We start from the raw sequence: 24,265 nt of genomic DNA, 5'->3' as shown, positions 1-24,265 counted from the left end.
CACACTTTTACGGCTCCCCCAGCTGCCAACTCTTGAAGCAGCCAGGAGTGTACACATCCCACGGCCATAATGCTCTGCGGCCATGACAGGAATATTACCGCCCCGGTGCTACGCTTGGTGAACAAGCGAATAGGGTCACTCTGCAGGGTTCATGGCACATGGTTGTGGAGCGCTCGTGTGGGCAATCGAGGGGTTAAAGCAGGAAGAACGGAGGCGATCCGCCTAGCAACCGCTTGTCTGAAGAGCGATCTCAATGCAGATTGCTGTTCAGAGACAGACGCTTGTGTGAGTGAATCCTTAGGGCAGGTTCACACCACGTTTTTTTTTTTTTTTTTTTTCTGCGTCAAAAACGCATGGATAGTGGGTTACATAGATTCCAGTAACAAAGTTCACACCATTACAGTGCAGTCAGCAAAAGAAGAACATGCTGCGTTTCTTTATTGCAAGGAAGTGCACTGGAGTACAACAAAAACGCATCCAAAACATACTGTAATGTGTCAGAAACGCACCGTAATGCATCTAAATGTATCAAAAACGCACCGTAATGCATCTAAATATATCAAAACGCACCGCAATGCATCTAAATGTATCACAAACGCACCGCAATGCATCTAAATGTATCACAAACGCACCGTAATGCATCTAAATGTATCACAAACGCACCGTAATGCATCTAAATGTATCACAAACGCACCTTAATGCATCTAAATGTATCAAAAACGAAACCAGAATGCATCTAAATGCCTCAAAAACACACTGGAATGTATCAAAATGCACCAGAACGCATCTAAATGTATCAAAAATTAAACCGGAATGCATCAAAAAAGAAACCAGAATGCATCAAAAACACACTGTAATGCATCAGAAACGCATCTAAATGCCTCAAAAAGTGCACTGGAATGTGTCAAAGTGCACCAGAACGCATCTAAATGCATCAAAAATGAAACTGGAATGCATCAAAAAGAAACCAGAATGCATCTAAATGCCTCAAAAACGCACCGTAAATGCATCTAAATGCATCAAACAACCAGAACGCATCTAAATGCCTCAAAAATGAAACCGGAATACATCTAAATGCATCAAAAACGCACTGGAATGTGTCTAAATCAGGCATGTCCAAAGTCCGGCCCGCGGGCCAATTGCGGCCCGCGTTCCGGACTGAAACGGCCCCACAGGTGAGCTACCCAAAATATAACTTACGGCCCCCGGTAGTGATTCCCTGAAGCTACTGAGGACTCCAGCGATCTCTCGCCGCGGCACTTGACATCATCAGCTGGCGCAAGAAGGAGAGCCCAATCTCGCGACGTCCGAGATCTCGTGAGATTTGGGCTTTCCTTCTCTGTGTGCCGGCTGATGACGTCAATTCCCGCTCGACAGATCCCTGGAGTCCTCAGTGGCGTTCGCAGAATCACTAGTGGGGGCCGTAAGTTATATATTGGGCAGCTCATCTGTGGGGTCCGGAACGTGGGCCGAGGGATCCCAGGTGGTGCGCAGGGAATTACTACTGGGGGCTACCATTTATCAATTTGGGCTATAATGGATTGGTGCTCAGGATCGCTTGACGTCAGACAGTGCAAGGAGAAACAAAGCCCAAATCTCGCGACCTCCGAGATCTCGCGAGATTTGGGCTTTCCTTCTCCCTGTGCTGGCTGGTGACGTCAAGTCCAACGGCAAGAGAGTGCTGAGCCTCCACACAAGCCACAAGGGCCACCATTAAGGCAGAATATTAAAAGAAGTAAAAAAAAAACAGATTAAAGGCAGAGTGATTTAACACCTGTTTAGATTTGTCATCCAAGTCACAAAATGAAATGTAGGCCGTTTTCAATAAACTTTTGCATAAAATAGTTCATTTGCATTTAATTTTAATGGTTCATCAGAATGTCGGGCAAAATGGTCGGCCCTCGCACATGTTTACTTCATCAAATCTGGCACTCTTCCAAAAAAGTTTGGACACCCCTGGTCTAAATGCACCAGAACGCATCTAAATGCCTCAAAAATGAAACCGGAATGCTTCAAACGCACTGGAATGTATCAAAATGCATCAGTCTGCATCTAAATGCATCAAAAACACACTGTAATGCATCACACTCGCCATAATGCATCTAAACTCATCAAAAATGAAACCAGAATGCATCTAAATGCCTCAAACGCATTGGAAGTGTCTAAATGCATCAGTTTGCATCTATATGCATCAAGAATGAAACTGGAATGCATCTAAATGTCTCAAAAATGCACTGAAATGTGTCTAAATGCACCAGAACGCATCTAAATGCATCAAAACATGAAACTGGAATGCTTCAAAAACAAAAACCAGAATACATCTAAATGCATCAAAAATGCACTGGAATGTACTGAAATGCATCAAAAATGAAACCGGAACGCATGAAAAGCATAAAATGCACCGGAACGCATTACTGCAAAGAACACCAACAAATCAGGAAGCGGAAAACAAAAGCACACACGCAGAAACACATCCAGACTGCGTTTATGCCCCCGAGCAGAATCAGTCAGCAACGCTCCGGCCGCTCATTTGAATCGGCTGAAATCGCACCAAAAGAGAATGCACTTTTTTGAACCGCACGGCAACCGGATCGCACTGTAAAGAGTACCGTTGTGTGGGCCAATGCAGTGCGTTTGGAGGGGTGTTCCCTTTTAACTGACCCCACAGCAGATCACATGGGCACGGCGATCAGAATGCGACGCAGGAAGAGGAACTTCACTGAAATCCTGAAAAGTAAAAAAAAAAAAAAAAGGCAAAGTGAAAAATGTACTTTAATGGCAATCGCCTTCCATGCTCCTATTCTGTTGACCTCGCCGCGTTCCGGGTCTCTTCTGCACCGCCATGTTCTTTATCCCGGGTTCACACTGATGTGATGCAGGATTTGCAGCGGTTTCTGTGCGATTTCAGCACCGCATCATAATCGCACCCCGTTCATGCGACCCACTGCGGGTGTGTATTTTAGGTGAACACCCCAAAACCGTTTTTTCAAAGTGATTTGCAGAATCGGATCACACGGCTGTAATCACCCATGCGATCCGATTCTGATGCGAAGGAAAAAAAAAAAGGGTCCTGCACTATTTTGGTGCGATTTGAACCTTCCAAAGTGAATGGCTTAAATCACATGTGATGCACCACATCAGTGGGGACCCGGGCTGAAGGACCTCCGGTGACCCGACCGTTCACCTCCTGCTCAGTCACCCCCACGTGGACGCACAGAGGATCGTGTTCTACAATTGATACATTCAGTGCTGATCAAACAATAAATACAAATTAACGACTCGGATCTCGGAAATAATTGCTGCAGCTTTGTTTGTTCTCTTCCGTGTGTATATTTTCACAGCAAATATTTCAGAGATCTGAGTTTAGTTTTGTATTTATTGTTTGCACATCATTAACCACTTCAACTCGGATTTTAATTCTTCTTTTTTTCTTTCTTTTTGCTATTCGGCACTGCGTTACCTTAACTGGTAATTGCACAGTCATGCGATGCTGTCTGCAAAGGGAACCCATCCTTTTTGTTCCACATAAAAAAAACGGTTTGTGTGTGTATGTATATGTGTATATGTGTGTGTATGTATGTGTGTGTGTGTATATATATATATATATATATCTGTGTGTGTATGTATGTATATGTGTGTATGTATATGTGTGTATGTATATGTGTGTATGTATATGTATGTATGTATATATATATATATATATATATATATATATATATATATATATATATATATATATATATATATATACACAGTGGGGATTGAAAGTTTGGGCACCCAGCTAAAAATTTGTATTAATGTGCATAAAGAAGCCAAGGACAGATGGAAAAATCTCCAAATCACAGATTAAACATCAAATTACAGATTAGACATTCTTATAATATGTCAACAAAAGTTAGATTTTATTTCCATCATTTACACTTTCAAAATAACAGAAAACAAAAAAATGGCGTCTGCAAAAGTTTGGGCCCCCTGCAGAGTTAATATCTTGTACTGCCCCCTTTGGCAAGTATCACAGCTTGTAAACACTTTTTGTAGCCAGCCAAGAGTCTTTCAATTCTTGTTTGAGGTATCTTTGCCCATTCTTCCTTACAAAAGTCTTCCAGTTCTTTGAGATTTCTGGGCTGTCTGTCACGCACGGCTCTTTTAAGGTCTATCCATAGATTTTCAATTATGTTGAGGTCAGGAGATTGTGAAGGCCATGGCAAAACCTTCAGTTTACGCCTCTTGATGTAATCCCCCGTGGATTTCGAGGTGTGTTTAGGATCATTATCCATTTGTAGAAGCCATCCTCTCTTTAACTTCAGCTTTTTCACAGATGGCATCAAGTTACCATCCAAAATTTGCTGAAATTTTATTGAATCCATTTTTCCTTCTACTCGTGAGATGTTCCCTGTGCCACTGGCTGCAACACAACCCCAAAGCATGATTGATCCAACCCCATGCTTAACAGTTGGACAGAGGTTCTTTTCATTCAATTCTGTGCCCCTTCTTCTCCAAACGTACCTTTGCTCATTCTGGCCAAAAAGTTCAATTTTAACCTCATCGGTCCACAGAACTTGTTTCCAAAATGCATCAGGCTTGTCTATATGTTCATTTGCAAAGTTCAAACGATGATTTTTGTGGTGAGGACGTAGAAGAGGTTTTCTTCTGATGACTCTTCCATGGAGACCATATTTGTACAAGTATCTCTTTATAGTGGAATAGTGACCACAACTCTAGTGTCTGCCAGATCTTTCTGGAGGGATCGTGCAGTCAAACGTGGGTTTTGAATTGTTTTTCTCACAATCCTGCGAGTTGTTCTGTCTGATATTTTTCTTGGTCTTCCAGATCTTGCTTTAACTTCCACTGTTCCTGATGACTGCCATTTCTTAATTACATTCCGAACAGAGGATATTGACATCTGAAAACGCTTTGCCATCTTCTTATAGCCTTCTCCAGCTTTGTGAGCGTCAACTATTTTCAGTTTCAGTTTTCTAGACAACTGCTTAGAAGAACCCATGGTGCTGATTGTTGGGGCAAGGTCAGATGAGTCTGGGCATTTAAAACCTTTGAGATTGACATCACCTGATCTTCCCAGACGATGATTGAGAACAATCCATGACACTGGCAGGTCTCAGCTTGGCAAAGGGGGCAGTGCATGCTATAAATTCTGCAGGGTGCCCAAACTTTTGCAGACGCCATTTTTTTGTTTTCTGTTATTTTGAAAGTGTAAATGATGGAAATAAAATCTAACTTTTGTTGACATATTATAAGAATGTCTAATCTGTAATTTGATGCCTTTTGGAGATTTTTCCATCTTTCCTTGGCTTCTTTATGCACATTAATACAAATTTTTAGCTGGGGTGTCCAAACTTTCGATCCCCACTGTATGTGTGTGTGTGTGTATATATATATATATCTATTTCTGACGCATTTCAAGGGACGTGCCCCCTTCCAAGGAGCATAATTGTAAGTTCTTCTCCTTCTTGCAGCTCGGTGATTGGTGGTGCACTCTATCCCTCAGACACAGCGGATCACCAATCAGCGGAAAGAGCCGATGACGTCAGCTCTGTCATGTGATCAGCGGTGTCCAATCACAGCTGATCACATGTAAATAAGTAAATGCCGGTTATCTGCATTCCTCTCCTCACAAGCTGTCACACTGACAGAGGAGAGCCGGTGATCTGCATTCCTCAGAGGGGACATGTACACTGATCATCAGTGCAGCCCCATCAGTGCCACCTATCAGTGCCAGTCAGTGCTGCCTTTCAGTGCCCGTCAATGCCCATCAGTGCCACCTGCCAGTGCCTCCTCATCAGTGTCCATCAGTGCAGCCTCATTAGCGCACATCAGTGAAGGAGAAAAATCACTTATTTACAAAATTTCATAACAGAAACAACGTTTTTTTTTCAAAATTCTCTGTTTTTGGTTTGTTTAAATAAATAAAAAAAAAACGAGGTGATTTAAATACCACCAAAATAAAGCTTTATCTGTCTCTAAAAAATGATAAAAATTTCATATGGGTACAGTGTTGCATGACTGCGCAATTGTCACTCAGTGTGACAGCGCTGAAAGCTGAACATTGTCCTGGGCAGGAAGGGGGTAGAAGTGTCCTGTAGGCAGGAAGGGGGTAGAAGTGCCCTGTAGGCAGGAAGGGGGTAGAAGTGTCCTGTAGGCGGGGAGGGGGTAGAAGTGTCCTGTAGGCGGGGAGGGGGTAGAAGTGTCCTGTAGGCGGGGAGGGGGTAGAAGTGTCCTGTAGGCGGGAAGGGGGTAGAAGTGCCCGGTAGGCGGGAAGGGGGTAGAAGTGCCCGGTAGGCGGGAAGGGGGTAGAAGTGCCCGGTAGGCGGGAAGGGGGTAGAAGTGCCCGGTAGACGGGAAGGGGGTAGGAGCGCCCGGTGGGCGGGAAGGCGGGAAGGGGGTAGGAGCGCCCGGTGGGCGGGAAGGGGGTAGGAGCGCCCGGTGGGCGGGAAGGGGGTAGGAGTGCCCGGTAGGCGAGGGGTTAAAGGAGAAGGTCTTACTAGTTTTGCTCTAAGGAAGGCAGCGCGTCCCCAGAAATGCGTCGGTCGGTATTTTGGCATCTGAATGAACCAGAGGAGTTCCGTTGATTGGCTGAGCTTCCTGGGTTACTTGCAACACTGTAATAAATATTTATTTTGTGACTATATATATCATTTTGTTCCCCATTAATAAAGTGCTGTGGACAGCGGCGGACTGACAGCTCATGGGGCCCCCGGGCAATAGGGGATCATGGGGCCCCTGTGTCCTTGCCCACACCCAAAAATGCCAGTGAAAGGTACCAGGGGCATCTCATGGGGCCCCCTACTGACCCCAGGCCCTCGGGCAGTGCCTGAGTGCTCGAATGGTCAATCTGCCCTTGGCTGTGGATACTGCATTAGGCACTTGCGCCCTTCATTTCATTTTGTAGGTATTGTCCCCCGTGTCCGTACCGTGTGGCCCCAGGCGCATGGCAGAAGGTGGGAGGTGGAGCAGGTCTTGATGGAGGTGCACTTCCGTCCTCTCCTGATTGCTGGTGGACGGCCCTGCACGCAACAAATGGCGCCGTGTCTCCCAGCCCCGGAGCTTTTGCCATGGTGCTGACGCCAGTCCAGGACAAAGGTGCGCCCCTTGTTCACAGCACCCTGGGGCAGCCAAAATGGCACCCCCAGTTGATAAACTCTGCCTTGATACTCAAGTGTCCTTCATTCTAGTACAGGACACAGTCGCCATGTGTTGGCGCACTTTAGGGTAGCCCATACATCCGCAGTGGTTACCATTGCAGCAAAACGGGCATATGCAGCATTTCCGGCAGCACATGGCATGGCCGCATGTTCGTGTTGCAGCATGTTGTGTCGTGCGCATTAAAAAGGTGCGTTCACAACTGCGTAACCGCGGCACGAACGGGACCGAAATCTGATTTGTCATTTAGGTGTCTCAGCCCTTTTGATCTGGATTCTTTTGAACCCGCTTTCCTCCAGGCTTGCTCAGCCAAGATCAGTCCTATAGCTCCTGTGCTCCACCCACCCCTCGGATTATTTAGACTACAAAGAGGAAGGGTGGAACCCTCCGGGAAGGCTGGTCGTGTCCGAAAACAAGTTCTGCGACTTTGATCCACTTTCTGTGGTTACTGCTTAACTCTCAGGTGACCGGACTGATGGCGATCGATTGATTCTGCATGAAAGAGCAGAGATGGCGATGGTCGATATCTGTCCTGCGTTCCGGTTGCAGTATAAATATTACAAGGCTGCCTTCGGATGCTAAGTGCTGATTGATTTATTTTTTTTGACAGACGCCAATCTGGCGGCCATTGGAACTCCGCGGTTTGAGCTATTAACGCACAAAGATTGGAGCTCTTCCATTCTTACGAGGCCAACTAGTATGTTCCTTGCTGGTTTCTGGGCAAAACATCGTTCTACTGAAGACGAACATATACACTATATTGCCAAAAGTATTGGTCGGCCGCCCTTTCCACGAACATGACCTTTAATGCCCCCCAGTCTTAGTCCGTAGGGTTCAATATTGAGTTGGCCCCGCCCTTCCCACACACATGACCTTTAACGGCATCCCTGTCTTAGTCCGAAGGGCTCAATATTGAGTTGGCCCCGCCTTCCCACACACATGACCTTTAATGGCCCCCCAGTCTTAGTCCGTAGGGTTCAATATTGAGTTGGCCCCGCCCTTCCCACACACATGACCTTTAATGGCCCCCCATTCTTAGTCCGTAGGGTTCAATTTTGAGTTGGCCCCGCCCTTTCCACGCACATGACCTTTAATGGTCCCCCAGTCTTAGTCTGTAGGGTTCAATATTGAGTTGGCCCCGCCCTTTGCAGCTATAACAGCTTCAACTCTTCTGGGAAGGCCGTTCACAAGGTTTAGGAGGGTGTCTATGGGAAGGTTGGACCATTCTTCCAGAAGCACATTTGTCAGGTCAGGCACTGATGTTGGGGGAGGAGGCCTGGCTCGCAGTCTCCGCTCTAATTCATCCCAAAGGTGTTCTATGAGGTTGAGGTCAGGACTCTGTGCAGGACAGTCAAGTTCCTCCACCCCAAACTGGCTCCTCCATGTCTTTATGGACCTTGCTTTGTGCACTGGTGCGCAGTCATGTTGGAACAGGAAGGGGACATCCCCAAACTCCTCCCACAAAGTTGGGAGCATGAAATTGTCCAAAATGTATTATGCTGACACCTTTAAGAGTTCCCTTCACTGGAACTAGGGGGCCAAGCCCAACCCCTGAAAAACAACCCCACACCATAATCCCCCCTCCATCAAACTTTACACTTGGCACAGTGCAGTCAGGCAAGTACCATTCTCCTGGCAACCGACAAAACCCAGACACGTCCATCGGATTGCCAGACAGAGAAGTGCGATTATTCACTCCAGAGAACACGTCTCCACTGCTCTAGAGTCCAGTGGCGGCATGCTTTACACCACGGCATCAGAGGCTTTGCATTGCACTTGGTGATGGAAGGCTTGGATGCAGCTGCTCGGCCATGGAAACCCATTCCATGAAGCTCTCTATGCACTGTTGTTGGGCTCCTCTGAAGGCCTCACCAACACTGGCTCTGGGGAGAGCAGATATGGTGAATGCAGGGTCCGGGGAGAGCGGATATAGTGAATGCGGGGTCCGGGGAGAGCGGATATAGTGAATGCGGGTCCGGGGAGAGCGGATATAGTGAATGCGGGGTCCGGGGAGAGCGGATATAGCGAATGCGGGGTCCGGGGAGAGCGGATATAGTGAATGCGGGGTCCGGGGAGACCGTATATAGCGAATGCGGGGTCCGGGGAGAGCGGATATAGTGAATGCGGGGTCCGGGGAGAGCGGATATAGTGAATGCGGGGTCCGGGGAGAGCGGATATAGTGAATGCGGGGTCCGGGGAGAGCGGATATAGTGAATGCGGACTCCGGGGAGAGCGGATATAGTGAATGCGGGCTCCAGGGAGAGCGGATATAGTGAGTGCAGGGTTCGGGGAGACCGGATATAGTGAATGCGGGGTCCGGGGAGAGCGGATATAGTGAATGCGGGGTCCGGGGAGAGCGGATATAGTGAGTGCGGGGTCCGGGGAGAGCGGATATAGTGAGTGCGGGGTCCGGGGAGAACGGATATAGTGAGTGCGGGGTCCGGGGAGAGCGGATATAGTGAGTGCGGGGTCCGGGGAGAGCGGATATAGTGAGTGCGGGGTCCGGGGAGAGCGGATATAGTGAGTGCGGGGTCCGGGGAGAGCGGATATAGTGAGTGCGGGGTCCGGGGAGAGCGGATATAGTGAGTGCGGGGTCCGGGGAGAGCGGATATAGTGAATGCGGGGTCCGGGGAGAGCGGATATAGTGAATGCAGCGTCCGGGGAGAGCGGATATAGTGAATTTGGGGTCCGGGGAGAGCGGATGTAGTGAATGCGGGCTCCGGGGAGAGCGGATATAGTGAATGCGGGGTCCGGGGAGAGCGGATATAGTGAATGCGGGGTCCGGGGAGAGCGGATATAGTGAATGCGGGCTCCGGGGAGAGCGGATGTAGTGAATGCGGGCTCCGGGGAGAGCGGATATAGTGAATGCGGGGTCCGGGGAGAGCGGATATAGTGAATGCGGGGTCCGGGGAGAGCGGATATAGTGAATGCGGGCTCCGGGGAGAGCGGATGTAGTGAATGCGGGGTCCGGGGAGAGCGGATATAGTGAATGCGGGGTCCGGGGAGAGCGGATATTTTGGGCATCTCCTGCAATAAGAGTTTAAGACCTCACGCACACGGGACATTCTTACAGCGGCTCTTTTTGGCATTTTTTTTTCTACAGCCAGTAAACCCCCCAGCATGTTCTCCTAGGTGTCTGTGTACACATAGGCTTTAGTCAGCATTTTTTGGCTGGAAAAAACCCAGAACAAGGGGGTGTCTAGAGGAGTTTTTTAGCTGTAAAAAAACGCTGTTAAAACGCGTCAAACCGGCATTTTTTGCACCAAATTTTTCTGTTTGCTTGTTTTACGCCAAAAAATAAAATAACGGCTAAATGCTAATACCAAAACACTAAAAAATGCAGAAAATCTCACGTTTTTAACGTGACTTTATACAGCTGACGCTACCGGCCCGCAATGTGTATGAGGACTACCGGCTCTGTGAGGACGCAGCTATTGCAACACCGAGATCAGTCAGGTGGTTTAGAATGAAAGCGGACCGATCCATCCAGACATCATTTTCAGGAAGGATGTGGTGGGAAAAGAGTCCTCTCTGCAGAACGGGGAATGAAGCGATTCTGCAACAGTCTGCTCGGGTCGGTGTGTAAAGTTTACTTAAAGAGGAACTCCACCTTACCTCACCGCCAAATATAAAAATCTCAATATTAAAAAAAAAAAACACAACACTCCTTGGCGTAGTATTTTTTTTTTTTGGCAGCCAAGGTTCTCCCTCCGCCACTCCTCTCCTGCCAGCGACCACGCCGCGTTCCTCTGCCAGCGCCAGTTCCCGCCATGCGCAGACATGGCTGTCGGGCTCTCTGAAAAAGTAACACTTTTCATTTGATTTGTTATAATTCTATCTTCCTATAAAACCGATTTTTTTTTTTTTTTTTTTTTTTTCTTTCTTTTCTTGGGTCATCCGATATTTGTAAAATATGCCGTCCTGGACAAAAATATTGGCACCCCTGAGTTTCATGACAAATGACCGGAGCGCCACAAACGTGGAATGCAAATTTTTCTCAGTTTTGAGAAGGTGCCAATAATTTTGTCCAGTCCGTTGTTGGAGTTTTGTGTGGAATGCGGCAGATTTGGCTTTTTGTTTCTCCACTTTTTTATAAAAAAAAAAAAAACATGGGCAGCACAGTGGCTAAATGTTAGCACTTCCGCCTGGCAGTACTCGGGTCATCGGTTCGAATCCCAACCACTGCACCACCTTCCTGGAGTTTGAATGTTCTCCCTGTGCCTGCGTGGGTTTGCGTGGAAATCGCAACCGTACTGGGAACCTCTGTTCCTGTGTGGACCACAATTTAAAAAAATAGTGCAGGGACGTCTTTGCTGTGTGTCCCGGGGAATGGCATCCCATTCAAATGAATGGGCGCCCGTGCCCTGCGCAGATCGCAGCACGCATGGCCGCACAGGTGTGGTTAGCACTTCCGCCTGGCAGTACTCGGGTCGTCGGTTCGAATCCCAACCGTGGCACCACCTGCCTGGAGTTTGAATGTTCTCCCTGTGCCTGCGTGGGTTTCCTCCAGGTACTCCGGTTTCCTCCTACACACCAAAGACATGCCGGTAGGTGAATTGGCCCCTGTCTAAATTGGCCCTAGTATGTGTATGTATGAATGTGAGTTAGGGACCTTAGATTGTACGCCCCTTGAGGGTTAGGGACCTTAGACTGTACGCCCCTCGGGGTCGGGGACTGATGTGAATGTACAATCTACATATATACAGTATATATATGGGGACCTTAGATAGTACGCCCCTTGAGACTGGGTTCACACTGATGCGGTGCGGAATTCGCAGCGTTTTCTGTGCAAATTCCGCACCGCATCAGAATCGCACCCCGTTCATGCGAACCGATGCAGGTGTATGTTAACACCCTGAAATCGGTCCACAAAACGCAGAATCAGATCGCATGGGTGTGAATACCCATGCGATCCGTTTCTAGTGCGGGCCCAAAAAAGGGTCCTGCACCTTTTTGGTGCAGTGCGATTTGAATGGCTTCAATCGCAGCGCGCACAAATCGCATGTGAGTTGCGCAGGAATGCGTTGCGGTTCCTGTTCGAATCATATGCAATGTAGCGCACCGCATTAGTGTGAAACCAGCCTGAGGGTTACCCCCGGTTCACATCTATGTGGCCGTGTGGGCCGCGTTTTGCGCAGGCACAAGAGCCGATTCATGTGAATGGACTCTGGTGCCCCGTGACACACAGGGGAGAAGTCCCGGCACTTCTGAAAATGCAGCCGAGGTTCCCAGTACGGTTGTGTTTTCCAGTGCGGGCGGCGTGCCATTAGAACTAATGACACCCGCCCGCGGCACCACATTCCTCTGGGCGGCTGCACAGATTTTCATGCGGATCCGCAGCGGCACCACCCGCACAGATGTGAACCGAGCCTTTGGGACTGATGTGAATGTACAATATATATGTAAAGCGCTGCGTACATTGATGAGGGATATAGAAGTACCCAAAATAAATACATAAATAATAAACATGAGAATGCTGAAACATTTGTCATTGAGCAATTTTCTGGGTGAAGCGATGCGCTATCTGTAAGAAATGCGGGGGGGGGGTAAGATTTTTTGCCATGACTGGCCAGTGTGGTTTTCGGACTGAAAAGTTGGGAGGCCCCCTAGTCTACCGTCATAAAGTGTCATCCTTGATATATTTCTTTCAGTTAAAGTGATTGTAAACATTTTTTTTTTTTCTTTTTGTTTTTTTTTTGTTTAAATCACGAACATGTCATATTACCTGCTCTGTGTAATGGTTTTTGCACAGAGCAGCCCCGGTCGTCCTCTTTTGGGGTCCCCTGTTGGTTTTTCTGACTCCTCCCCCCTGCTGAGACCCCCTAGAGCAAGTTGCTTGCTGTGGGCTCGCTCCCGGGCTGGCACTGTGTGTCCAATGACACACAAAGCGTGGCTTGGCCTCGCCCCCTGCTCCCTCCTCACTGGCTGTAATTGACAGCAGCAGGAGCCAAAGGCTTCCGCTTCTCTGTCTGAGCCAATGAGGAGGGAGAGAGCTGAGAGAGCCGCTGCTCTCATGGATATCACTGGATCGAGATTGGGCTCAGGTAAGTAAAAGGGAAGGGGGGGGGGGGGGGGCGCATGTAGAAGGTTTTTACCTTTAATGCAGCCTCTGGTTGTAATCCCTTCTGTATACTCGGTGAAGTGACCAGCCTCGGGTGATACACAAAACAAATCCTCCTACATAAGTTGTATCTGTTTATTTGCAGTCTTCTCCTCTCTACATCTATTCAAATTGTTGAATTTATAAAGCTTGTCTGAGATTGCAGAGAAATGGGGGCGGAGAGCTGAAGTTAACACACTGCACAGCTCAGTGAAGAGAGCTCTGAAAGCTGATTGGAGAAAAGAGACCTTTTTCTCATCAGCAGTATATAGCAGTCTTGTGACTTCTATCAGTGTCCAGCAGAGCACTGGTTAAAGCTTGTAGGAGGAGTTTTTTTCTGTCTGGACATTGCTGATTGGCCCTGTGCTGTTCACATGCACCCTCCCAAGAAAAAAAAAAAACTCTCTAGCAATACACACCAAACTGAGCATGTGCAGAGTGACTCCACACAATATGTCTTATCAGGAGATAAGAGGGGGGGGGGGGGCACCGGAAGAAGGGGAGGATCGGAGAAGACAGGATCAAACAGCCTTTTTACACAATGCGGAGGATTAACCCCTTAGGTCCCACAGTGAGTATAACCAGCACGCTTTACTGCATCTACAGACTGATTGTACTGTTGTGGGTTCAGTAACACTTTTAGCTGCAGCGTTGTCACCCTTTACTGCGCCCTCGTGAGGTTCGGATAGATGCAGCAGTGCCAGTGCACAGTGATCCCGGCATATTCTTTATAATGTTTTTCAGCTGCCGCTGGAGCCAGCTCACCTCCACAGGACATTCATACAAAAAGTCTGCACTGTGCACAGCGCTGGGAGAAAAATGGCAACAAAGCAAAAGGAAAGCGGCAACAACATGTATAACTATAACACATAATCATGATGGAGTCCTATTTTACTGAGCATGTGCTAGAAAACTAAGGAGCTCATCTATAGCCGAGAAGGGGATACCTGCCAGTGTATTCTAGTGATTCTTGACATTGCAGCCCATTCATAAAATGCAGGCCACTGTGCGCCTGCAGTGTGTTGTCTCAGCTTAACACAGCAGTGATTGGAGGATCTCCAAGCTCCCTTTTTTTTTTTTCCCTTCATTGATTTTTATTATGCACAGGTTGCTTCCCGCTGCTTTATGAATGTACCCTGCGGCTGCGCTTTATGAATGTACCCTGCGGCTGCGCTTTATGAATGTACCGCTGCACTTTATGAATGTACCCCACCGCTGCACTTTATGAATGTACCCTGCGGCTGCGCTTTATGAATGTACCCTGCGGCTGCGCTTTATGAATGTACCCTGCGGCTGCGCTTTATGAATGTACCCTGCGGCTGCGCTTTATGAATGTACCCTGCGGCTGCGCTTTATGAATGTACCCTGCGGCTGCGCTTTATGAATGTACCGCTGCGCTTTATGAATGTACCCCACCGCTGCGCTTTATGAATGTACCCTGCGGCTGCGCTTTATGAATGTACCGCTGCGCTTTATGAATGTACCGCTGCGCTTTATGAATGTACCGCTGCGCTTTATGAATGTACCCTGCGGCTGCGCTTTATGAATGTACCCCGCCGGCTGCGCTTTATGAATGTACCCCGCCGCTGCGCTTTATGAATGTACCCCGTCGCTGCGCTTTATGAATGTACCCCGCCGCTGCGCTTTATGAATGTACCCCGCCGCTGCTTTATGAATGTACCCTGCGGCTGCGCTTTATGAATGTACCCTGCGGCTGCGCTTTATGAATGTACCGCTGCGCTTTATGAATGTACCGCTGCGCTTTATGAATGTACCGCTGCGCTTTATGAATGTACCCTGCGGCTGCGCTTTATGAATGTACCCCGCCGGCTGCGCTTTATGAATGTACCGCTGCGCTTTATGAATGTACCCCGCCGCTGCGCTTTATGAATGTACCCCGCCGCTGCGCTATGAATGTACCCCACCGCTGCGCTTTATGAATGTACCCCACTGCTGCTTTATGAATGTACCCCACTGCTGCTTTATGAATGTACCCCACCGCTGCGCTTTATGAATGTACCCCACTGCTGCTTTATGAATGTACCCCGCCGCTGCTTTATGAATGTACCCCACCGCTGCGCTTTATGAATGTACCCCGCCGCTGCTTTATGAATGTACCCCGCCGCTGCTTTATGAATGTACCCCGCCGCTGCTTTATGAATGTACCCCGCCGCTGCTTTATGAATGTACCCCACCGCTGCGCTTTATGAATGTACCCCACTGCTGCTTTATGAATGTACCCCACTGCTGCTTTATGAATGTACCCCACCGCTGCTTTATGAATGTACCCCACCGCTGCGCTTTATGAATGTACCCCACTGCTACTTTATGAATGTACCCCACTGCTGCTTTATGAATGTACCCCACCGCTGCGCTTTATGAATGTACCCCACTGCTACTTTATGAATGTACCCCACTGCTGCTTTATGAATGTACCCCACTGCTGCGCTTTATGAATGTACCCCACTGCTGCTTTATGAATGTACCCCGCCGCTGCTTTATGAATGTACCCCACCGCTGCGCTTTATGAATGTACCCCGCCGCTGCTTTATGAATGTACCCCGCCGCTGCTTTATGAATGTACCCCGCCGCTGCTTTATGAATGTACCCCGCCGCTGCGCTTTATGAATGTACCCCGCCGCTGCGCTTTATGAATGTACCCCGCCGCTGCGCTTTATGAATGTACCCCACCGCTGCGTTTTATGAATGTACCCCACCGCTGTGCTTTATGAATGTACCACGCCGCTGCGCTTTATGAATGTACCCCACCATTACGCTTTATGAATGGCCCGCTCTGAGTTCCTTTGTAAAAGTTCTGTGATCGTTTGGTTCTGATGAGTATTCGCTGACTCGGGTTGTGAATTTTTTTTTCTCTTCTCTCTCCTAAGGCTCCCAGCTCTATCACTCGCTATTATGCGTCGTGTTACATTTTCTCATCCTGCGCCTGATGGGGAGGACGGTCACGGCGGTGTTAACTGGCTTCTTCCTCCAGCTGGTAAGTCGTAGCATTCTGCATCACAGTGTGTAACATTTTTGAGTACATTGTAACTCCAGCCAAAACGTGAACCCATTTGTCATGCAACTGTAGTCCCATCACTCTCCGTGGGTCTCTGTGCTTCTCTATGCAATGTAGGCGCAGATCATGGCTGATCGGAGGGGCTGTACATAGCTTCCTGAAAACATCACAGCATCCTGCCCCCAGTACTCCTCTCAAGAGCCCCCAGCATTTAATACAAGTAGTGGGCTGGGTCTTGGGTGGAGTGATGCAACTATCAGCCTTACCACTGGTTCACATATCCGCGTTTTGTGCAGGCACGGAAACCTTGGTTCCCAGTGCGGTTGCGATTTCCAGTGCGGGCGGCGTGCCATTAGAATTAAAGAAAGGAAAAAATTTATATATATATATAATATATATATTACCCTCACTCTCCGCCCGCATCACCCGCCTCCTGAACGACATATCAGACTGGATGTCGCTCCATTTCCTCAAACTTAACCTTTCCAAAACCAAGCTCCTAGTCTTCCCTCCACCCCGTGCCCCCCCCCCCCCCATCCTCTCCATCACGACCAACAACGCCACCATCACTCCCACCCCACACGCCAAAGTCCTGGGTGTCACCCTGGGCTCCCACCTCTCCTTCCTACCCCACATCCAACTGCTATCAAGATCATGCAGGCTCCACCTCCGCAACATCTCCAAGATACGTACGTTCCTCACCCCAGACACCACCAAACTACTCGTACACTCCCTCATCATCTCACGCCTGGACTACTGCAACTCCCTCCTCACCGGCCTACCTCATCACAGACTATCCCCACTCCAGTCTATCCTGAACTCAGCGGCCAGACTCATCCACCTCACCAACCGCTCCACATCCGCCTCCCCCCTCTGCCAATCCCTCCACTGGCTTCCGATTGCCCAACGGATCAAATTCAAACTGCTAACTCTGACCTACAAAGCCATTCACAACACTGCCCCAAACTACCTAACTGACCTGATACCCAAATACCACCCTACCCGTGCCCTCCGCTCCTCACAGGACCTCCTACTCTCTAGCTCCCTGGTCTCCTCCTCCCACGCCCGATTGCAGGACTTCTCCAGGACTTCCCCCTTCCTCTGGAATTCCCTACCCCAATCCATCAGACTGTCACCTACCCTCATCACCTTCAGGCACATCCTGAAGACCCACCTCTTCAGGGAAGCCTACCCCAACCTCACCTAACAGCCGATCTCCTCCACTCCTCCCACCACCCCATCCCCCACAGCCATCTCCTCCTGTACCACTACCCCCTCCCTCCTAGATTGTAAGCTCCAAGGAACAGGGCCTTCGAACCCCTCGTGTATTGTATTGTTACTGTCTTGTCTCATGTTCTGTCCCCCTTTGCTACTGTACAGCGCTGAGCACACCCTTTGGCGCTATATAAATACTGTATAATAATAATTTAAGAAAAGGTTTTTGGCATTTGTACTTTCAAGGGTGAAAGTGTGACTTTTCTTTTGGGTTTGATTGTAGAGAGTTTTTTTTCAGATTACGTATGTATACACATAAACACACTGCATGTTGAAATTCGTTATTACAAAATATATGAAAATTATTTTTTAAAAATAAATTTCAAATATACTGTGTGCCTTTTTAAAAATACAAATCTACATTTTTGGAATGCATTTACAACTTTGACTTTTTTTTTTTTAATATGTTAAAAAAAATAAGAATATATTTAAAAAAAAAAAAAAAAAAAAAAAAAAAAAAAAAAAAAAATATATATATATATATATATATATATAAATAATACGGCGAAAATTTTATCATTTCAAATATATTTTTCTTCCATATGGGTTATCAGGAAGCAGGAGAGTTAAAATGGTAAAACCTTTGATCCCCGTACAGGAGGAGAACACGGTGAAAGGTTCTGTCTACAATCCGATTTGATCCACCTGGATTATACTAAAGCATTGTAAAGTCCACCTGTTCTCTATCAATGTCATGTTCTTCTATCCCGTCCCTGAGATGATCATGCTTTGTATTTTGGACAGGGCTATCTACTGTTTGGCTACTACTATACCGCCACCGATAACTATGACATCAAGTGGACTATGCCTCACTGCGTTCTGACGCTCAAGCTGATTGGTGAGTGTGATCCTCGGAGTGGAGGGGGAGGTGGAAAGGTCGGACACCGGGCTGGAGGGTGAGGATAGCAGCCAGGCTTTGACTGTATAGAACGCATTAGAGAGATGCCAACAGTCCAGTGTAGACCCTCAGCTCCATTTTTTTTTTTTAAATTGAAAATGTATAACATATAAACACGTCTCAATATTGCACATTTACTTCTGTCCTCTTGTATTAAACATGAACGAGAAAAGTCCTTTAGATTCAAAAGGGAATGTTTTTGCACATGACTCTATGTAGATGTTCTGCAAGGTATTTTTCATTGCCTGTGACCATAAGAAGTACAAATAAAGAAACTATAAAAATAAAAATAACTAGGGGTATAATGCAAGGTGTTTTTTGAATCATAATATGTTTTGAGTCCAAAAGTAAGTGGTGTCTTCTGCTACTCCTTCCTGTCCAGTCTGTGGTGTCTTCTGCTACTCCTTCCTGTCCAGTCTGTGGTGTCTTCTGCTACTCCTTCCTGTCCAGTCTGTGGTGTCTTCTGCTACTCCTTCCTGTCCAGTCTGTGGTGTCTTCTGCTACTCCTTCCTGTCCAGTCTGTGGGGTCTTCTGCTACTGCTTACTGTCCAGTCTGTGGGGTCTTCTGCTACTGCTTACTGTCCAGTCTGTGGGGTCTTCTGCTACTCCTTACTGTCCAGTCTGTGGGGTCTTCTGCTACTCCTTACTGTCCAGTCTGTGGGGTCTTCTGCTACTTCTTCCTGTCCAGTCTGTGGGGTCTTCCTTCCTATTATGTCTTCTGCTACTCCCTTCTGTCTGATCTGTTGGTTCTTTTTCCACCCCCTCTTGTCCAATATGCTGTCTTCTGCCACTTCCTCCTGTTGTATTTCCTGCCTCTCCCTCCTGTCCAATATGTTGCGTCTTCTGCTTCCTGTCCTTCCTGTTGTGTCTTCTGCCACTCCCTCCTGTCCATTCTGTGGTGTCTTCTGCTGCTCTATCTTGTCCAATCTCTTGTCTGTTTCCTCTCCTCCCAATGTGTGAAAGGCACACTGGGTGCGTTTGTGCGTAGGGTCTTGCCTTGAGTCCTCTCAGCTTGTAGTAAGAACAAGTGTACCGCCATGTGTTGGGGTCCACTCAAGAGGGGTGCCTGACACCCATAGCCTGAATCCAGCAAGAGGGGAGGACTGCGACATTCCAAAAACAAAATCCTTATAGTAGTGATGCTTATCTTGGTAAAGTGCTCACAGCCAAGAATGGTTGTCTCAGCTGTGAGCACTTTACTGAGAAAAGCAACAGCAACGAGGAATGCAGAGAGAGGGGATGTGATGTATCGCCCTCTGCATTCTCCTTGCCTTCCTCTGCATTCTCCTTGCCTCCCTCTGCATTCTCCTTGCCTCCCTCTGCATTCTCCTTGCCTCCCTCTGCATTCTTCTTGCCTCCCTCTGCATTCTTCTTGCCTCCCTCTGCATTCTTCTTGCCTCCCTCTGCATTCTTCTTGCCTCCCTCTGCATTCTTCTTGCCTCCCTCTGCATTCTTCTTGCCTCCCTCTGCACTTTCCCTTTGCCTCCCTCTGCACTTTCCCTTTGCCTCCCTCTGCACTTTCCCTTTGCCTCCCTCTTCACTTTCCCTTTGCCTCCCTCTTCACTTTCCCTTTGCCTCCCTCTTCACTTTCCCTTTGCCTCCCTCTTCACTTTCCCTTTGCCTCCCTCTTCACTTTCCCTTTGCCTCCCTCTTCACTTTCCCTTTGCCTCCCTCTTCACTTTCCCTTTGCCTCCCTCTTCACTTTCCCTTTGCCTCCCTCTTCACTTTCCCTTTGCCTCCCTCTTCACTTTCCCTTTGCCTCCCTCTGCACTTTCCCTTTGCCTCCCTCTGCACTTTCCCTTTGCCTCCCTCTGCACTTTCCCTTTGCCTCCCTCTGCACTTTCCCTTTGCCTCCCTCTGCACTTTCCCTTTGCCTCCCTCTTCACTTTCCCTTTGCCTCCCTCTTCACTTTCCCTTTGCCTCCCGCTTCACTTTCCCTTTGCCTCCCTCTGCACTTTCCCTTTGCCTCCCTCTGCACTTTCCCTTTGCCTCCCTCTGCACTTTCCCTTTGCCTCCCTCTGCACTTTCCCTTTGCCTCCCTCTGCACTTTCCCTTTGCCTCCCTCTGCACTTTCCCTTTGCCTCCCTCTGCACTTTCCCTTTGCCTCCCTCTGCACTTTCCCTTTGCCTCCCTCTGCACTTTCCCTTTTTCCTTCCTTTTGCATTCCCCTTGCCATTGCTTGTCTTGGAAAACTGCTCACAGCTGAGACCTGGCTGCAGCTGTGAATCAGCCGTCTTTCATAGCTGTTGTCAGCCGTCTCTTTCATAGCTGTTGTCAGCCGTCTCTTTCATAGCTGTTGTCAGCCGTCTCTTTCATAGCTGTTGTCAGCCGTCTCTTTCATAGCTGTTGTCCGAAGGCCTGCAAAGGTATCTACGGTTAGAAAGCACTTTGTACATGTAGTAGTTTCTTATGTTTCTTTGTCCCATGGAGGCCATAACTGGGAGGGAAAAGATCCTTCTTTAAACCATAACTATTTTTTTTTTTTGGCTTTGGACAGAGCAGAGAGGGATTAGAACATCTGTTCCTCTTTTTGTTCTGTTGTGAAAGTAAATGAAAATTGCAAATTTTGGGTGGTCCCCAGAAAAGTAATAGAGGGGACAACTCCCAATGGGGACACAAGTCCTGGTGACCTGGCGAGGGGGGAACAAGGGATTTCCTTTTTTTTTCAGGAATTTCCTCTCTCTTCCTGTTTAGGCTATGGGACAGGAAGTGAAGGGAAATCTCTCCAGTGAGACACAGATAGCAAAAAACAACAGACAAAGGTTATAACCCTCCCTTACTCTATCCAACATGAAAAAGTTTTGCCTATAGGTCCACTTTGAAGTGGTTCTAAAGGATGAAGGTTTTTTACGTTCATGCATTCTATACATGAAAAAACCCTTCAGTGTGCAGCTCCCCCCTAATTATTTACTCAATTCAGCGATGTGTATGAGAGCTGAGACTCTCCCGGGTCTCTCCCTCATTGGCTGGCTGGGAGCCATTGTTGGGTGGGGGGGGGTGTTGCTGAGCCATGCTCTGTGTGGTGTAAATGGACAAAGTCCATTCACAGAAGGGCGGCTCGGGATCGAGCCTGCTTGACTGCCCCTATAGCAAGAGGCTTACTATTGGGGCCACTTGGCTGGGGGGAGGAGCCAGAAGTGCTGGCTGGGGACCCAAAAAGAAGAGGACTGGGGCTCTGTGCAAAACCATTACACAGAGCAGATAAGTATGACATGTTTGTTAATCTGTACTTCCTTTTTTTTTTAATTTACAACCTTTTAGAATCATTTTTAAGCTTTACTTTATAGTGTATTAACCCACACCAACCAATCATAATTCAGTCTGTTAAAGTCACACCAGTTCATGATCTATTCTGATTGGCTCTTATGGGTTACAACATTTTAACAGTAAACCTGTAAGAATTGTATAGTATAAGGCCTTGGCCTGCAATCTTCATGGTTTTGAAGGTCATGTTTTGATGAGAACCTGTCAAGACGGCTGAGACCTGGCTCCTCTCCAGCGCCGGAGGCCGGTATTGTCCATCTGTAGATCCTGCAGCAATACAAAGGTGTCCTGTACCCTGGAACTCACTCCGCTTCCCCAGGTCAGGCGCTGCCAGCTTCAACATTGCCAGGTAGCAACCGTTCTGACAGATCCCTCGTTAATTAAGGACACTTCCAGCTGTTGAGCTTTTGGCTCACAGTGTTGGAACGCTTGGCTGGAATTTCCAGCCTCGCGGCAGGTCGTGTCCCCCGAGTCGGGTTAAATGTAGAAAATTACGTGCATGACTCTTTTTTTTTTTTTAATTTTGTTTTGTGTTTTTCGGCAACGACGAGAAGTGTTTTCACTCATCGCCCTTCTCTCATCCCCACAGGACTTGCCTTTGATTACTATGACGGCGGGAAAGCCAAGGTTGGTATATTCGGTGTCTGTGAGCCTGATTCTTCCGCACCTGTAATTAACCTGAAACCCGTCCAAGGTGGAAGCCGGCAATTAGAGCTTCGGATCTTCTGCTGTCACTGTGCCAGCAGAGCTACCTGTCTCTGCAAGAGCAGGTTTTGTTACCTCTCCCTTGTAATCTATTAAATCCAACCCATGTTTACTCCTCGAAAGTCACGCTTCTCAGATAAAAGCTCTAGGAATCCAATGTCTGCCAGAATCGTAGCTGAGGGGCCCCTTTAAAGGCCCATTAATGTTGGCCAAAGGGCACCAGTAGGGTTTCAGCATCAAAGGAAGAGGATAAGGAGGGTAAGCACTGCCTGCTCCTTTGCTTTTTAAAGCTGAATTCCAGGTAAAGGTTAAAATATGCTATTAGAATGCATCTACACCAATCGGCCATAACATTAGGACCAACCACCATAGCTCAGCGAGGTGTGGACTCCACTAGACCTCTGAAGGTATGCTGTGGTGTCTGGCACCGAGCTGTCAGTAGCAGGCTCTTTAAGTTGTGAGGTGGGTCTCCATGGATTGGACTTTTTTTTTCTTTTTCTTTCCAGCACATCCCACATATGCTCCATTTGGATTGTGATCTGGAGAATTTGGAGGCCAAGGCAACCTCTTGAACTCGTCATTATGTTCCTCAGACCATTCTTGGATTCATCAGACCAGGCCACCTTCTTCCATTGCTCCGTGGTCTAGTTCTGATGGTCACATGGCAGTTATGGCTATGGACAAGAGTCAGCATGGGGGGCATTCTCACACCTTTCTATCAGAACCAGCATTCACTTTTTCAGCAATCTCAGCTCCAGTAACTTTTCTATTGGATGGGGACTACACTGGCCAACATTCGCTCCGCATTCTGAATGAGCCTTTCCGGCCAACGACCCTTTCCCCAGTTTTCCTTCCTTGGACCACTCTTGGTCCACTGACTACAGCAGACCGGGAACATTCCACAAGAGCTGCAGTTTTGGAGTTGCTGTGACCCAGTCGTGCCCACTGCAAGAAGCGCTGTCCTTTGTGAATGACCCCATAGTCTTCTGGAATCCGTCATGTTTCCCAAAAGACTACGGGGAGGGAGGGGGTAGGACAACTTCCAACTGCCTAGGCGATTGCAGCAAAAGTGGGAGCGGGTACTCGTCAAATTCGGGTATCTCCAAAGGTGCCAATCCCTAATGGGGAGTGGGGGACGAAGGCTGAAAGCGGAACTTCCCCTTTTGGGTGGAGCCCCGCTTTAAGTCTTTCTCAAATGTTCATTCTCTCCCTCTCCCTCCCCCCTCTCTCCTTCCCTCCCTCCCCTCCCCCCTCTCTCCTTCCCTCCCTCCCCTCCCCCCTCTCTCCTTCCCTCCCTCCCCTCCCCCCTCTCTCCTTCCCTCCCTCCCCTCCCCCCTCTCTCCTTCCCTCCCTCCCCTCCCCCCTCTCTCCTTCCCTCCCTCCCTCCCCTCCCCCCTCTCTCCTTCCCTCCCTCCCCTCCCCCCTCTCTCCTTCCCTCCCTCCCCCCCCCTCTCTCCTTCCCTCCCTCCCCCCCTCTCTCCTTCCCTCCCTCCCCCCCCCTCTCTCCTTCCCTCCCTCCCCCCCCCCTCTCTCCTTCCCTCCCTCTCTCCCCCCCCCTCTCTCCTTCCCTCCCTCTCTCCCCCCCCCTCTCTCCTTCCCTCCCTCTCTCCTTGACGTTCTTGATGATCCGATAAATGGTTGATTTTGGTGCAATCTTGGTAGCAGCGATATCCTTGCCTGGGAATCCTTTTTTTGTGCAAAGCAATGATGACCGCATGGGTTTCCTTGCAGCTAAATTAATATTTGCGTCCGTGGCTGGATTCTTCTTCAGTCTTGGTGAGCTTTGTGAATTCCTTCCAGATCTTGTCATCCAGCGTGAGACTTCCTGGAATAGAGACCACTCACTGCT

At 48.3% G+C, this 24,265-nt stretch overlaps 1 protein-coding gene across 1 annotated transcript in view; it reads left to right on the top strand.

The window, feature by feature from the left end:
- Positions 1-24,265, top strand: part of LPCAT3 (lysophosphatidylcholine acyltransferase 3) — a 42,124-nt gene that overhangs the window by 5,994 nt on the left and 11,865 nt on the right. The window contains exons 2-4 of the mRNA XM_089667613.1: positions 16,147-16,253; positions 18,294-18,387; positions 22,301-22,338. Coding sequence (XP_089523739.1) covers positions 16,206-16,253; positions 18,294-18,387; positions 22,301-22,338 — 180 coding nt within the window. The 5' untranslated portion in view covers positions 16,147-16,205. The remainder of the gene's footprint in view (positions 1-16,146; positions 16,254-18,293; positions 18,388-22,300; positions 22,339-24,265) is intronic.

The sequence above is a fragment of the Staurois parvus genome, unplaced genomic scaffold, assembly GCF_062004578.1.
Source record: "Staurois parvus isolate SC_StPar_1 unplaced genomic scaffold, SC_StPar_1.0 ptg003421l, whole genome shotgun sequence".
NCBI lineage: Eukaryota > Metazoa > Chordata > Amphibia > Anura > Ranidae > Staurois > Staurois parvus.
Note: the sequence above shows the minus strand (reverse complement) of the source record. Positions and strands in the feature narration are given on the sequence as shown.